Source organism: Oncorhynchus kisutch, linkage group LG10 (assembly GCF_002021735.2).
Source record: "Oncorhynchus kisutch isolate 150728-3 linkage group LG10, Okis_V2, whole genome shotgun sequence".
Taxonomy (NCBI): Eukaryota; Metazoa; Chordata; class Actinopteri; order Salmoniformes; family Salmonidae; genus Oncorhynchus; species Oncorhynchus kisutch.
Window position 1 is genome coordinate 23556320 of NC_034183.2, and position 16556 is coordinate 23572875.

The 16556-nt window shown below is 43.4% G+C and overlaps 2 protein-coding genes across 3 annotated transcripts; both read left to right on the plus strand.

Moving 5' to 3' along the window:
- Positions 1-848: 848 nt before the first annotated feature.
- mrpl55 (mitochondrial ribosomal protein L55) lies at positions 849-2478 on the plus strand. The gene is made up of 3 exons (XM_020474288.2): positions 849-1043; positions 1729-1930; positions 2067-2478. The coding sequence occupies exons 1-3, from the start codon at positions 1000-1002 to the stop codon at positions 2214-2216; spliced, it is 396 nt and encodes a 131-aa protein (XP_020329877.1). The 5' UTR covers positions 849-999; the 3' UTR covers positions 2217-2478.
- LOC109882206 (glutamate--cysteine ligase regulatory subunit-like) lies at positions 871-15743 on the plus strand. Of its 2 annotated transcripts, XM_020474289.2 has the most exons (9): positions 871-1043; positions 1729-1930; positions 2067-4495; positions 5372-5440; positions 12944-13028; positions 13712-13768; positions 14247-14449; positions 14535-14649; positions 14770-15743. In XM_020474289.2, exons 3-9 carry the CDS (start codon positions 4370-4372, stop codon positions 14937-14939), a joined length of 825 nt encoding a protein of 274 aa, XP_020329878.1. In that variant the 5' UTR covers positions 871-1043; positions 1729-1930; positions 2067-4369; the 3' UTR covers positions 14940-15743. The 2 variants fall into 2 exon arrangements, with proteins under 2 accessions (XP_020329878.1, XP_031689208.1); XM_031833348.1 differs by lacking the exons at positions 871-1043; positions 1729-1930; positions 5372-5440 and having other exon boundaries at positions 4210-4495.
- Positions 15744-16556: the final 813 nt, after the last annotated feature.

The following is a 16556-nucleotide window of genomic DNA, read 5'->3' on the forward strand; positions in this document are numbered from 1 at the left end:
GCCCCATATACTACCCACCATTGCGACCTGTACGCTCTCGTTGGCTGGCCCTCGCTTCATACTCGTCGCCAAACCCACTGGCTCCATGTCATCTACAAGACCCTGCTAGGTAAAGTCCCCCCTTATCTCAGCTCGCTGGTCACCATAGCATCTCCCACCTGTAGCACACGCTCCAGCAGGTATATCTCTCTAGTCACCCCCAAAACCAATTCTTTCTTTGGCCGCCTCTCCTTCCAGTTCTCTGCTGCCAATGACTGGAACGAACTACAAAAATCTCTGAAACTGGAAACACTTATCTCCCTCACTAGCTTTAAGCACCAACTGTCAGAGCAGCTCACACATTACTGCACCTGTACATAGCCCACCTATAATTTAGCCCAAACAACTACCTCTTTCCCAACTGTATTTAATTTTAATTTATTTATTTATTTTGCTCCTTTGCACCCCATTATTTTTTTATTTCTACTTTGCACATTCTTCCATTGCAAAACTACCATTCCAGTATTTTACTTGCTATATTGTATTTACTTTGCCATCTTGGCCTTTTTTGCCTTTACCTCCCTTCTCACCTCATTTGCTCACATTGTATATAGACTTGTTTATACTGCATTATTGACTGTATGTTTGTTTTTACTCCATGTGTAACTCTGTGTCGTTTTATCTGTCGAACTGCTTTGCTTTATCTTGGCCAGGTCGCAATTGTAAATGAGAACTTGTTCTCAACTTGCCTACCTGGTTAAATAAAGGTAAAATAAAAATAAATAAATAAAAAATGACTATTCACGCAGGATGTGTTTCCTGACGTGGTTTATCACATGTAGGAACCATTTGGATGGTAATTGTTTCCTGACGTCGTTTATTTACCGGGACAACTGCGTACGACCTTCCACTTCCTGTTCTCTCTTTTAGAAATCTAAAACATAACGTTTAGCGAGATAACTAGCTAGAATACCAAACAATTCCATGTTCCGTTGAGAAAAACGCTAGCTAAAATCCGACATGGCCCTACAGAAAGTATGGACGTCGAAGAGTGTTTTAAACAGGTAAATAAACTAAGTGTTGGTTTTGAAGACATTCATTGGGACGCACGTTACATAACAAGTAGCTCTGGTCCAGGGCGTTACTTGCGGCTTGAGCCGCGTTCAACGCTCTGTAATTTAAAACAAACAAAACATGTTTTTACCTTTATTTAACTAGGCAAGTCAGTTAAGAACAAATTCTTATTTACAGTGACGGCCTACCCCGGACGACGCTGGGCCAATTGTGCGCCGCAATATGGGACTCACACGGCCAGATGTGATTCAGCCTGGATTTGAATCAGGGACTGTAGTGACGCCTCTTGCGCTGAGATACAGTGCCTTAGGCTCCCGAGTGGCGTTGGGGTCTATCTTGCCATTCATCCCTCCATGTAACCAGTTATTTTAGTGATTGGCTTCAATATACTTTAGTTACTCACCAAAGTTGTCAGCTCTGGGATCTAGATAGACATCAGGGACTGTAACATACTTTGTTTCACGGAATCATGTCTCTCTCTGGATATACTATCCCCGATATACTGCTCTCATGCTTGCCTCGAAGTGAGCTTAAAAGGCATTTAGCTCATCTGGTAGGCTCGCATCACTGGGCAGCTCGTGGCAAGCTTCTGAGTACATTTGCACGAAGCCTTTATATTAGTTTGTCCTTTCTAGATCCTAATTGTTTCAACATTGTGAATGTTTTGTCTTTTAGATGTCTACAAGAGATGGTTGCTCAGAGTCATTTCCTTCGTGTATCAAGTTTACACACAACAACCACTCAGCACAACTCCAACAAGACATCAATTGTACGAAGCAGTCGACAGAAGTATGAACGGTTGTATCCACTGTTGCTCGTACAACCCGATGGTTCCACAATTAACATTAGGTACAAAGAGCCCAAGAGGATACTCATGGTAAGCATCCTTGAACTGAAAACAAAAATTGGATTATCTGTTTTTGCAGTGTTTGGCTATTCAGGAATACTACATTTGAATGCTAATCAGATTGTGAGACTGATTGTGAGGATTTGGTATTGTATCCCTTCTTCAGATGCCTGTGGACATCAGTACACTCTCAGAGGAAGAAAGGAAAATTAGGATGCGGAAGCGGGATCCCAGGAAGGGAGCTGTTAAGCAGAGGACAGTGGAATTCGAAGATGATTTCAAAGTGGATGATTACAGCAAGTTTTGGAAGAAGTGATAGAGCCTGTTGTAGCTATTTAACTTTGACTATTCTGCCAATCAGGGTTTTCGATTAGCCAACAATTGTCAGCTTTTGGAAAACAAATTAATCAATGAAAAGCTGTTAAATAAAACTGTTGCAGTCCAATGCCTGGTAGAAAATAAACTCCCATTGGAAAATGTTATTTATTAATTGATGGAAATACATTTGACCATCATTCTTATCGGTCTATAGGTCAATTTGCATAATATAGTGGAATAAAATTGGCGTGTGTATTTGCGTTAGGCTACATGACTATCTGATTTATCCAACATAACTATCACTCACACAGAATACAGAGCTTATTTTGAGCGGGATTCCTCCTGCAGCTCCTCAGTTGCTTACTGCAAAAGTAAAATGTGCTTTTATAAGCCCATTGCACAACAATTGTAAATGCAATTGCATGTTAAACAGTTTTGGTGCACAATTAAAAAGAGCTAGGCCTACTATTTTTATTTCTCAACTCGTAGCCTAATTGAAGCTCACCTCCCATTCAACATTCAAGTGCAGGCAAAAGGCTATCAGCGTGTCACAACCACGCTACAATGTGAGCTGGAGGCAGGATGCATTTTGAAATTCATTGTTTGAAATCTGAATGTTTAACTTCATATTATGAGGCATGTCTTACTTTGCTTCAAAGTAGCCTATAGGCAAAATCCGACCATGGAAACGACTTCATAGGCGGCGCGTAAGTTTCAAGTTTGGGCAAGCTTACAATTTATACTACCATTTCAACCGATCTGTCTGCATAAGAACTGTTCGTCGGGAGCTTCATGAAATGTGTTTCCATGGCCGAGCAGCCACACAAGCCTAAGATGACCATGTGTAATGCTAAGTGTCGGCTGGAGTTGTGTAAAGCTTGTCGCCATTGGACTCTGGAGCAGTGATGAATCATGCTTCACCATCAGGCAGTCTGCCGGTCGAATCTGGGTTTGGCGGATGCCAGTAGAACGCTACCTACCCCGATGCATAGTGTCAGTGAAGTGTGGTGGAGGAGGAATAATAGTCTGGGGCTGTTTTTCATGGTTCGGGCTAGGCCCCTTAGTTCCAGTGAAAGGAAATCTTAAAGCAACCGCATACAATGACATTCTAGATGATTCTGTGCTTCCAACTTTGTGGCAACAGTTTGGGGAAGGCCCTTTCCTGCTTCAGCATGACAATAACCCTGTGCACAAAGCAAGGTCCATACAGAAATGGAAGCCTTCCCAGAAGAGTGGAGGCTGATATAGCAGCAAAAGGGGGAACAACTCCATATTAATGATTTTGTATTGAGATATCCAAGCAGCAGGTGTCCACATACTTTTGGTCATGTAGCATATTTTAGATGCTTTTCACTGACCGCCTCAAGTCAATAATCAGCCAGGCCTATTTCCACACTCCCCCCCCCCCCCCCCCCCCCCAAAGAAAAGCTAATGATCCTCGATTCATCTGGCTAAATCATGCTTTCTGGTGAAGTATTTTGAGTGATTTAATTTATTTCTGTATAGACAGGAATAGTTATACAGTTGAAGTGGGAAGTTTACATACACTTAGGTTGGAGTCATTAAAACTAGTTTTTCAACCACTCCACAAATGTGTTAATAAACTATAGTTTTGGCAAGTCGGTTAGGACATCTACTTTGTGCATGACACAAGTAGTTTTTCCAACAATTGTTTACAGACAGATTATTTCACTGTATCACAATTCCAGTGAGTCAGAAGTTTACATACACTAAATTGATTGTGTCTTTAAACTTTTTATTGCCCAAACTGTATTCTGTGTGGGTGTGTTTTCCCTCTGATTAGGGTCAAGGGATGAATGTTGAATTAAAAAATGGAACATCTGGTCTCTGGAAACATGCTGTGTCATGATTACAGTGTACATTCCAATGTACAGTGAGTCATAACACCATTGCTGAGCTGTAACAATCTCTTGGTTAAAAGAGTCCAGAACTCCATGCCAGATTTTGCACACAACACCCGGTTACAATGTGGGCGTCCTAAATAATCTACAAATGCAAGTCATTCTAATTCAGCGGTAGCTACCGTTTGGAAACGAGGTCACTCCTGTTAGAATAAAGTAACTGAAGTTGCTGAATAGTTCATAAAGGCTTTCTACCACGATACATTTATCGACTTACCAAGGACACCACATGGAAAAACACACCACCAGTGCTAAGGTGCTCCTCAACCATGCTACGATTTTGTATCTTCACACGGGGAATTTAGTAAACCGAAGCCGTCTCAAGAAAAAATGTCCGTCTTCACCTAGCGAAGAGGTAAGACTGACCATTGGACTCTGTCATAACTGACTGGCTAGCTGAAGTAAGATGTTTAAGAAAATAATGCAACATTGGTCAGTTAGCTGGAGTGTAGTCATTAATCGCCATGGTCCAAAAACGGACAAGTTCAGGTAGGTCCCTTTCCCTCCCGTTTAAGAAACGTTTTTCAACAGAATTGGCAGAATGAATACACCCCTGGCTAGATGATAACTAGTTAGCTTGAAAAACCATAGCCTCGACGTTAAATAGCTAACTATATTGAACAAAAATAAACTTCAAATATTTTAATGAGTTATTTCATATAAGGAAATCAGTCCATTTGAAATAAATAAATTAGGCCCTAATCTATGGATTTCACATGACTGGGAATACAGATATCTGTTGGTCACAGATACTTTTCTGATCCAGGCCCCTACCTTTTTTTTTAAAAAGGTATCTGGGCCAGGATTCACCTGATAATGAGATTCAAGAATGCATGATACATTTGAGGACAAGGACTTGTCATGTGTAGGTTCTAAAAGGCCAGCCTTTATTTAGCATGAACAACCATAACTGTCATTGAAGCTGTGCACCACCTGACTCTCATAAGTATAACTAAGACTCTCCCTGCAGCATTTCATAGTTATTGTATAACATGCTATAGCTCTGGCCACACATTTTCATGCTGTTCAAATCACCCATTGTGCCCAGCAGTGTACAAAATAATCATATACTTTCCATATGACATCTTTCAAAGTAATGTTAGATAATTTAGTATCTTTGCATGATCTGTAGGTGTCCATGAAAGCCCTACCCAGTTACCACAAATGTTTATAGCAACCCTGTTAACACTGCTATTAATTTAGTCCCCTCAAACATTTTTTTGCATTACAGATTCAAGACTGTGTTCGAGCCACTCTTAATGAGTGGTGTGCCACCATACCACCAACAACTTCACCAACGGTGAGACACTCTGTCCACACACTCACTATTCAATACAACTATGTGGTATTGAATAGTATTTCACATGCATATTTTATTACACACATGGCTACATAACAGCTTTTCACCAACATCCAAACAGTATCAAGTGTCCATAATCCCCGTTTACCAAGTTCCCATAGTGACCAAGTGTCTACAGTACCTGCTAACATTTTACATCATCTAGCAGGGATGGATCCATAATGAAAAACAATTGTGTAACTGGTTCCCTTTCAGTCAGTCAAGGTTGGTACAACATACTATGTGGAGTCACACTCTTGCGACTAGAGTTAAAGGATCTACAATCACACCTGACAAGGTCAATGAAATCCTGTCTCGCTGGAAGCACCGCCTTCCACAGGTGATAACAATAATGTATATACATCCTGGATTGCTGATGTTATGTATTGGCCATTGAGAGGCTTTGAAGCACTGGTTGGCCATATTGGCACTCCCCAGTTGGAGTAGTCCTCCATAGGAATGTATTTCAATTAAATGTTTCAAGGACCAAATAACATGCATTTTTGTTGTAGTGGGGCCAGTAACATTAGTACTCTTTTATATACACTGCTCAAAAAAATAAAGGGAACACTTAAACAACACAATGTAACTCCAAGTCAATCACACTTCTGTGAAATCAAACTGTCCACTTAGGAAGCAACACTGATTGACAATACATTTCACATGCTGTTGTGCAAATGGGATAGACAACAGGTGGAAATTATAGGCAATTAACAAGACATCCCCCAATAAAGGAGTGGTTCTGCAGGTGGGGACCACAGACCACTTCTCAGTTCCTTTGCTTCCTGGCTGATGTTTTGGTCACTTTTGAATGCTGGCAGTGCTTTCACTCTAGTGGTAGCATGAGACGGAGTCTACAACCCACACAAGTGGCTCAGGTAGTGCAGCTCATCCAGGATGGCACATCAATGCGGGCTGTGGCAAGAAGGTTTGCTGTGTCTGTCAGCGTAGTGTCCAGAGCATGGAGGCGCTACCAGGAGACAGGCCAGTACATCAGGAGACTGGGAGGAGGCCGTAGGAGGGCAACAACCCAGCAGCAGGACCGCTACCTCCGCCTTTGTGCAAGGAGGAGCACTGCCAGAGCCCTGCAAAATGACCTCCAGCAGGCCACATGTGCATGTGTCTGCTCAAACGGTCAGAAACAGACTCCATGAGGGCCCGACGTCCACAGGTGGGGGTTGGGCTCACAGCCCAACACCGTGCAGGACGTTTTTCATTTGCCAGAGAACACCAAGATTGGCAAATTCGCCACTGGCGCCCTGTGCTCTTCACAGATGAAAGCAGGTTCACACTGAGCACATGTGACCGTCTGTAGACGCCGCGGAGAAGATTCTGCTGCCTGGAACATCCTCCAGCATGACCGGTTTGGCGGTGGGTCAGTCATGGTGTGGGGTGGCATTTCTTTGGGAGGCCGCACAGCCCTCCATGTGCTCGCCAGGTAGCCTGACTGCCATTAGGTACCGAGATGAGATCCTCAGACCCCTTGTGAGACCATATGCTGGTGCGGTTAGCCCTGGGTTCCTCCTAATGCAAGACAATGCTAGACCTCATGTGGCTGGAGTGTCAGCAGTTCCTGCAAGAGGAAGGCATTGATGCTATGGACTGGCCCACCCGTTCCCCAGACCTGAATCCAATTGAGCACATCTGGGACATCATGTCTCGCTCCATCCACCAACGCCACATTACACCACAGACTGTCCAGGAGTTGGCGGATGCTTTAGTCCAGGTCTGGGAGGAGATCCCTCAGGAGACCATCCGCCACCTCATCAGGAGCATGCCCAGGCGTTGTAGGGAGGTCATACAGGCACGTGGAGGCCACACACACTACTAGCCTCATTTTGACTTGTTTTAAGGACATTACATCAAAGTTGGATCAGCCTGTAGTGTGGTTTTCCACTTTAATTTTGAGTGTGACTCCAAATCCAGAGCTCCATGGGTTGATAAATTTGATTTCCATTGATCATTTTTGTGATTTTTGTTGTCAGCACATTCAACTATATAAAGAAAAAAGTATTTAATAAGAATATTTCATTCATTCAGATCTAGGATGTGTTATTTTAGTGTTCCTTTTATTTTTTTGAGCAGTGTGTACACACACACACACACACACACACACACACACACACACACACACACTGAACAAAAATATAAACGCAACATGTAAAGTGTTGGTCCCATGTTTCATGAGCTGAAATAAAAGATCCCATGAATGTTCCATAGGCAAAAAAATCTTATTTCTCAAATGTTGTGCCCAAATTAGTTTACATCCCTGTTAGTGAGCATTTCTCCTTTGCCAAGGCATATCAAGAAGTGGATTAAACAGGTGTACCTTGTGCTAGAGACAATAAAAGGCTACTCTCTAAAATGTGCAGTTTTGTCACACAACACAATGCCACAGATGTCTCAAGTAGAGGGAGTGTGCAATTGGCATGCGGACTACAGGAATGTCCACCATAACTATTGCCAGAGAATTGAATGTTTGGCAATTCTCTGGCAATAGTCCAACCGGCCTCAGAACCGCAGACCACGTGTAACCACGTCAGCCCAGGATCTCCAAATCTGGCTTCTTTAACTGCGGGATCGTTTGAGACGGCCACCTGGACAGCTGATGAAACTTGAGTATTTCGGTCAGTAATAAAGCCCCTTTTGTGGGGAAAAACTCATTCTGATTGGCTGGGCCTGGCTCCCGAGTGGGTGGGCCTATGCCCTACAAGGCCCAATCATGGCTGCACTCCAGCCCAGTCGTGTGAAATCCATCGATAAGCGCTTAATGAATTTATTGACTGATTTCCCTATATGAACTGTAATTTTGTAAAATTGTTGGTCGTCTTACGTTTTGTTCTTTGTGTATACTTTTTTTGTTTAGATCATGTAATTTAAAAGTATATTGAAATTAAGTTGTCTAATAGAATAAACATGTAAAAAAAAAAAATAGACATTAATAAAAGCATTTTTATAGCTTTCTTAAAAAAATGACAATGGGGAGGAGTACCAAGATTGACTCGTGATGGCTTCAGTACAGCGCACCCTGTTAGTCACATCACTGGGTGATAAGGCTCAGATTCATTCCTTAAATTATTCTGCTCTTCACCTCGGTGTGAACAGGAATGATTTGCGCTACTAAAACAAACAATTAGAACATGAGACTGTCTTACATTGCGCTAACAAAACGTGCTCACCCCCTGGACATTGTGTGCTGAGGTTTGTATGATTCTCATAAATTTCCTAATCCCATACAAGACAACTAACTTGAACTAATTGTATTACTTGGCTCGGTGCATGCTTAGGCTGCCCTCACTCAAATCAGTTCATGTGTGAGATAAGGAGACCGCTGTCACTGTTCCCTTACTCGTTTGTGGCGCAGGTTCTCTTGACAATCGTGGAGCATTCTTTGTGCTCCACGAGCTTGGTGTTTCCCTAAAGCGATGCATAGCGTGCTAGTCAGTTAAGCTAGTAACTGCTAGCTATTCCGCCTTCCTAGCGGTGTTTGGGTAGAATTGCTTGGGTAGCTCTGGTCTAGCATTACGTCGCCTGGTTAGTCTAAATGGACCGTGCTGCGATCTGAGGCTAGCTAGCTTAGACTAAAAGCCTCATGGCTTACGTCGGCTAGCATGCATAACTTCCGGCAAATTAAGTTTACTAGCTTTCCTCCGGCGTTAAGGCAATCACATTCCTAGAGTGGAGGAAGCGGGGCTTACGTGCACCTTCAATGATGAAGCTGCCTCCGAGCACTGGGCATGGGTAACCCCTGGAGTGAGGGGCCTTCTCACGGGTCTGCGCAACCGGTGAGACCCTAAACAAAAACATTACGGTGATGTCAGTGCCCCCACGTTTGTTTACGGCCAAATGTGGGGGCACCGGGCTTCATCCAGGCTATAGTCTCATGGAAGCACAATTTAGTTTGGAATTTTGTCCATGTTTAAAGCTCCTCTGTTACCCCACGTTCCATGGTGTTCACAGGGCTCAAGGGTTATACCATTTGTCCCCATAGTGAGAGTAATAAGTTGGCTTTGTCCACAAGGGGGCTGGAAAATTGCAAATAGCGCTTTTCTAACCCCGGGGAGGTTGTCCGGGATTCAGCTCTGCTTGGCCCAGTTTAGGTTGGGGCGCACAGTAGTTTTTCACCAATTTCTGCGCCTACTGAGGTTGATGGCTTCTATGATAGTGGTCATTCCCCTGGGACTATTGTTGTGACTGTTCCAGTGCTGGTTGCTAGCCATGAGCTTGGATACATATCGCCACCTAAACCTCTCGATTAATGTATCCTTGACTTGCCTTCAGGGCACTGGCCCAGTGGAGGGATCGCTGGCTACTGTCACAAGGGTTTCTCATGGTCCGGGTGTTCTGCAATATGGTCACGACAGATGTGCCCCCCCCCCCCCTCCCCCCAAGGGTGGGGCGAGCTGTGCGAGGGTTACTCAATTCAGGGAGTATGGACGGTGTCTGAGTGCCTGGCATATTAGTTACCTGGAACTTCTGACACTGTACGTAGCGCTCTGGCGCTGCTTCCCTCGTTTGTCAGGCCGGCATCCATCAGAAGGCGTGGGACACACGGTCCCTCCCCGCCTCACCTAGGCTCACACCCTGTTGCTGTGAAGGTCCCGTGTGGCTCAATTGGTAGAGCATGGCGCATCAAACACCAGGGTGGTGGATTCTATTCCCATTGGAGACCAGTATGCAAATGTATGCACGTGCTACTGTAAGTTTCTCTGGATAAATGACTGAAATAGAACATGTGGAGCAGTTTGCATTTGCTCTTCGAGTGATTCATGTTCCCGGTTGCCTCAACTCTGGGGGGTGCCCCCCTGAATAGCAGAAGTGGAGACTGCCAGACATGGGAGATTATGCAATGCCGACACAGGTCTTTACGCCTAACTCAAACACGCATTTTCATTTATTTTTCTTGATGAGAGAACAGAGTGCACCATTGAACTGATGCTCTGGCGCACCAGTGGCTTCGGACCCTCTAAGCGTTTCCACCAGTGGTTCTGATTCAACCCATGTTGGAGAGGGTGCGCCAGGAGAGCTTATCATTGATTCTTGTGGCTCCACTTTGGCCCAAGCAGCCTTGGTTCGTGGAGATCATTCACCTTTTTAGGCGGGGACCTGTGGCCACTCCCGTTGCACGGGAACCTGTTGTGCCAGGTGCACAGGCAGGTTTGGCGTGGAAGGATTTGGTTATTTTCTGCCTGCCCCCTGAGTGGGCTAATCTGATGGCTAGAGGTTTACCTCCCGAATGTTATTGCTACCATTCAGTCCACAAGTGCGCTTCCACGTGAGGACCTTATGCATTTATCGCAAGTGTTTGAGCTCTGTTGATAAGATGGAGTGCTGGTTCCTTTTCAGTGCACTGAGGTACATCCATATGTTCCTAAAGGAGCTATTCGAGCAGGGACAGGCTTTCTCTACTTTAAAAGTGTACATGATCGCTATGTGGGTGTGTCGTGTGGGAATTGACGGAGCCACACCGGGGACGTTGTGCAGTTCCTGAAAGGGGTACACAGTCTCTAAACCTATTGCACCCACATGGGACTTGGTGCTGGTTTTTGGGGCACTGTGTGTCCCCTTTTGAGTCTCTGGAGTTGGTGGCGCTGAAGATCCTTCTACAAAACCTCCCTACTCATGACTTTGGCCTCAGCTAAATATGTTGGAGACCTCCACGTGTTATCCGTACACCCTTCCTGTACTTTGTTTGCACCGGGCGACTAAGGTGACATTGTTTCCAAATGCGGCCTTAGCCCCGGTAGTCATGGCAATGCCCTACAGGTCCTTAGCTTTGAGCGATTTCCCTTTTCATCTCCTCCTTTTGCTCTGAAGAGCAACAAAGGTTATATGCCCTGTGTCCGGTGTGAGCTTTATGCTCATGCACTGAATGGTTATGGTTGGTTATGTGACCAGCTTTTTGTCTGTTTTGCTAATCTAGCTCATGTCAGGACACTCTTTTAAGGAGTGCATCTCCCACTGGATTGTAGAGGATAGCTCCCTGGCACATTGCAGCAAGTGTTCCCTAGCGGTGTACTTGCTACCCCACCAGGGGTCTGGCAGTGTCTTGGCTGTTGTTTAAAGGATTGACTCTAGGAGATATTTGTGCTGCGGACAGTTGGGCATCGCCACACTTTTTTTTTTTCTTGAGGTTTTATCGTTAGTCACTGCTCTCAGTGTATCCCATAGGAGGGAAACAAGGCACAACACCTGTTTGGCCACCCGTCCCTGGGCTCGTGAAGAGTGGTATTAAATTGAAGGAATGAATCTGAGCCTCGCGCTTTTCAGATGTGGAAGGCGGGGCTTCCAGCGAGGCATAGATTTCATTGGCCCTGCGAGGCGTGATTGTAGATCTTTAAACTGAAGTCAGGAGTGTGCGACTCTCCATAGTATGTTGTAACTCATTTCCCTCCTTCAGGGAACAGGAGTTATACAGGGAGCTCAAAGTATTGGGACAGTGACACATTGTTTGTTTTGGCTCTGTACTCCAGCACTTTGGAATTGAAATTATACAATGACTGTGTGTATGTTAAGGTGTAGACTGTCCGCTTTAATTTGAGGATATTTTCATCCATATCGGACGAACTGTTTAGAAATTACAGCACGTTGTGTACATAGTGCGTTGCTTCTAACTTTCTCACTCATCATTATTCACGATTCATTCATGATAATCTGTAATGGTAGCATCTTTGTTAATGTAGAATTGTTTAGAAACATTCTTATTTACAATGAAAGTGAATCCAAAATGACACTTATTTAACATTAATTTATATTGGGCACAAAATAATCTGAAACACAACCAAAACAAACTGCAAATGCATCCAACAAGTTTGTAGAGTCACAAGCTTGATGTAGTCATTGCGTGCTAGAAATTAGACCAAATACTAAACTTCTGACTACTTTTAATGCGCATAAGTGAATTTGTCCCAATACTTTTGATAAAATGTGGGGATTATGTGCAAAAGGTGCTGTAATTTCCAAACAGTTTACCCGATATGTGGCGTAAACATCCAAAACAGGAAAAAAGTCACTCTCCCAATACTTTTGGAGCTCACAGTAGTCCCAATGTTACGATACTACTGCAATTGCGTTCTTCTGCTGGGAAAACAAAATAGCTGCACGTTGATTGACCGCAATGAATATATCAGACTGATGAAAGGGAACTGTCATAGTAATCATTCATGCAAAGTTGGCTGTGAAAGGTTCTACATGTGCTTCTGTTGTGAAGTTTGAGTGGCTTTGGCCTGTTGCTTTTCTGCTGGGGTCAGCTAATCTGCTTCCACACGCTCAGTGAGTACAGCGGGGGGTCTTACATACACAAAGTCAAAGCTTATGTTCCCTGCAATGAAATTCCACAAGTTTGTGAAATCAAAAGCATGTGTTTGTATTTGGACAAAGTTAAGACAATATTGATGTTGCTTTTTTTCTTTGTATTTTTAAGCTACTCTTTTTCTTTGACTAACACGTTTGTTGTAAATTTAGGACCTACCGGACACCATTGACTGCTCCATCCCTCAAGCTACAGAAGCAATCACACCTGAAGAAAGGGAAGAGCTGAAGGTCTCTGGTGAGTTACTGGTATTCTATGACAGGGGGTTCTCAGTGGCACATGGGCCCCACTTTTTTACATAATTATTACATTTTTTAATGGCCAAGGGTTCCCTGGAGTAAGTTTAGAGGGTGTAATACAATGCAATTATTAGTCTAAAATGTTATATTCTTAACCCTGGGCAGCATGGGCCTGGGACACATACAGGGATATTGGTATCTACAGTACTCAACAATTATTTTACTTTTTTCATACCTGCAATATTTTCTCTCTGCCTCATAGCAAAATGTGAAGAAGTGCAGGATATTAGCTTCAACAACCAAAAAATCTCTCTGCCCCTTGACAATATCTGTAGAAGGAAATGTGCTTGAAACTTCCCAAATGTTCTCTCCGTGCCAAGAAATGGGTTTTTAAAATGTTCCTTCCCAGGGATGGAGACTTGTTTCATTGGGCCATGTATTTCCAAAGTCACAGTAGAACTCTTTGTATGCTATTTTTATCTCACTCGAGTTGTGTTCGGATTATGAAAGGGGTCCCTGGCCTGAAAGTTTGGGAACTCCTGCTTTGATACCATAGTTTGGTGTGGCATTGGCATAAGGAATTATGAGCCCAGTGTGTGAATTTCATGACAAAAATACTATTCCTGGTGCCTTACTGATTGTTTGTGTTTTTATTAACATGTCCATATTCTTGCTTTACAGTGAAACTATTTATTTGCGAGGCAGACCTCTCTTCAATCAAAGATGCAGTCGATAAGTGTGAGTATTACATTTACAAAACAGCAAAGGACCACTGACTCTGACTGTACGGAAAACTCATTTGGCACAGGCGGTTGTCTGTAGACCTGACCATGTCAAATAAAAATGCAACAGACTTTAGTATCGGTGAACTGCTTTTGTTGGCATGCCAACTCCTTTCCTTACCTCAATTTGTTGTATTTGAAAGATGAAATCCATACAGGCAGAAGCTATCACGTCTGTTTGGGATATTACAACAACAAAGATGTTGATCACTTCAAAAAACAAACATTTTTCCCCCGACATTATTATTGAATGTGCGGTAGAACACCAGAATATGTACTGAGCTGTGTATATATTTTTTACCACGCTCCTGGAAGCTCTTCTCTGTTTCATCTAAGTAAAACAAAGGCACTGTTTCCCCTTTTACAGATTTCAGCTTTAAGAAGTACGCACTGACTGTATACTAGTTTCATGCTCATAAGAATGTTTGTGACAGCTTGTCAGGCCTTGGCTGTGTCCCAGCTGGACTCGGTGATCATTGCACCCCCTGTTCTGCCTGAGGGGGAGAGCCAGACCCTGGAGAACCTGCAGCCTGCCTGGACGGAGCTGGAGGGCTTGGTGCAGAGCCACAAGATCGCTGCCATCGGAACCTCCGACCTGGACAAGGAGCTCCTGGAGCAGCTCTACAACTGGGCCCAGGTGAGTGGTGATGCTGACGAGACCATCAGATTGTTAGCATTGGTGTATTTGGGGTTTTGAATCGTTTTATTTTCTCCTGGTCTAGGTGAAACCCAGCAGTAACCAGGTGAATCTGGCCTCCTGCTGTGTGATGCCCCCTGACCTGACTGCTTTTGCAAAGGAGTTTGACATTCAGCTACTGACTCATAATGACCCAAAAGGTGAAGATTGTGATCATTTCAATTTGTAATCTTTTCACTGTATAATCAGATAATGCATGTTAAGGAAAGGCTGTGTGTGCTCTGAGGGGCACTGATTTAACACATTGTATTTTCCTGTAGAACTGATTACTGCTGCCAGCTTCCAGGAGGCAGTGCAGGAGAGCACTCAGGACCTGAAGGTAGCAGACTGGAGGTTGGAGTGGGTTTTGCGCTACTCCATCATTGTCAAAAGCAGGGGGATCATCAAAGCAAAAGGCTACCTTGTTCACTCAAAGAGAAACAACCTGTAGCATGTCCTCTGAAAATCTGTTATTCAGATGTTACTCATGTCCAATGCGTTTAAGACGGGTATATAAGGTAGATAAACCTTTAACAAACACGGCTACAAAACTGAATTGGAACCACAGAAATAATTCAATTGTTTAGATGGATCACCTTGTTTTAGTACAATGTTAGAATTATTGCAAAGCAGTTTAAACGTTAAACAGCCTCTAACCAACTACGGAAATGTCCCCTTCTGTTTTCTACTGTATAATACTGGCACCCTGTATAGTGGGGACAAGAGCCTAATTCCAATATATTTCTGATGAGTGAAAAGAATGTATGGTTAGTTCATGAACTTCTCTTGATTTAGTGTACAGTAGTGATTTGATTTTTAGAAACAACTTTATGGATGTTAAAGTGTTGTCTTGGCAAGTCTTTGTATATTCGTTATTTTTTTTTAAAGCCCAGTGCTACTGACCGGGTATACCAGGATATGATTTGTCCTATACCCCTAACTGCTCATACTTATTAGAAAATGTGTCCCCATCTAAGTGGTAATATGAGAAATATCCCCAAATGAGGTTTACATTCATAGTAGGCTTGACACCTTTATCGTGTACGTGATAGTACTGGAATATTCCAGATTGGCATGGAAAATGAATTCTAAGCTCTGAAGTGTCTGGGTGGATGTCTTATTTATTAATCATGGCATTTCTACCAGGCAGGGTCCACAATCCTAAGAAGTTTGAGTTCTCTATTGTACTGTAATTCATATATTTAATGTTACCATTTTCTGTATTCTATTGGGTTTATTAAATGATTAAACACTTTTGAAGTGTTTTGTGTTCATTGGAAGAGATGGGTGCACATGATCACTATCCATTTCTTTCAGATCACATAAAAACGGGGGAGTCTATAAACTAAATCCTCCTCGAATGATAAACTTTACTAGACTATAGTCTCATTGGAGTACTGTGATCCACACAAATGTGTTTGTTCCTTAGCATGCATCGCAATTCGATTGGTCGGGTTTTGATCGAAGAATCTAGATGGTGGTTGGAAGAGCTTGCTTGTTTGAAATGGAACTGCTTTGCAGTAGCATTTGCTAAAGAACAACATCAAGATGAAGTAGCTGCTTTATAGGTGGGATGTACTGTTGAGCACTACAGCCCGAGGGGTTCGTGCAGAGATTGTGACAGCTGCTTAAATGGTGTCTCTTGAGAAGGCAAGAATAAGATGAATGTCAGGAGAAGTGCAGTATTATAAGGAGCAAAATACTTGGAATACAGGGGAGGAGGAATGGAGGAAAAAAGAGGCAGAGGAGATCAGGCAGCGAGGATGAGCTAGAGTTGGTTAAAAATTATGTTAAAAAAAGATGCTAGTGAGCTGAAGACAGGAGGCAAACTGGAAGTGAATGAGGTCGAAGTATCGGAGGCGGTAGGTGTGGTGAAGGTCTCAGCACCGGGGGTCAGGAGTGAAGTTTTTGGAAACAGTGGACCCTTTGCCTTTTGGCTGATCCATTTGTGGTGAAAACTGCTGGGTGCTGTTGAATCGGTGAAGGTAACCAGAAGTGGTCTTGTGATAATTGTGTGTTTCTGCTGGTCAGAGGGAGAATCCACATTAAACTAATTGGGGGGGGGGCA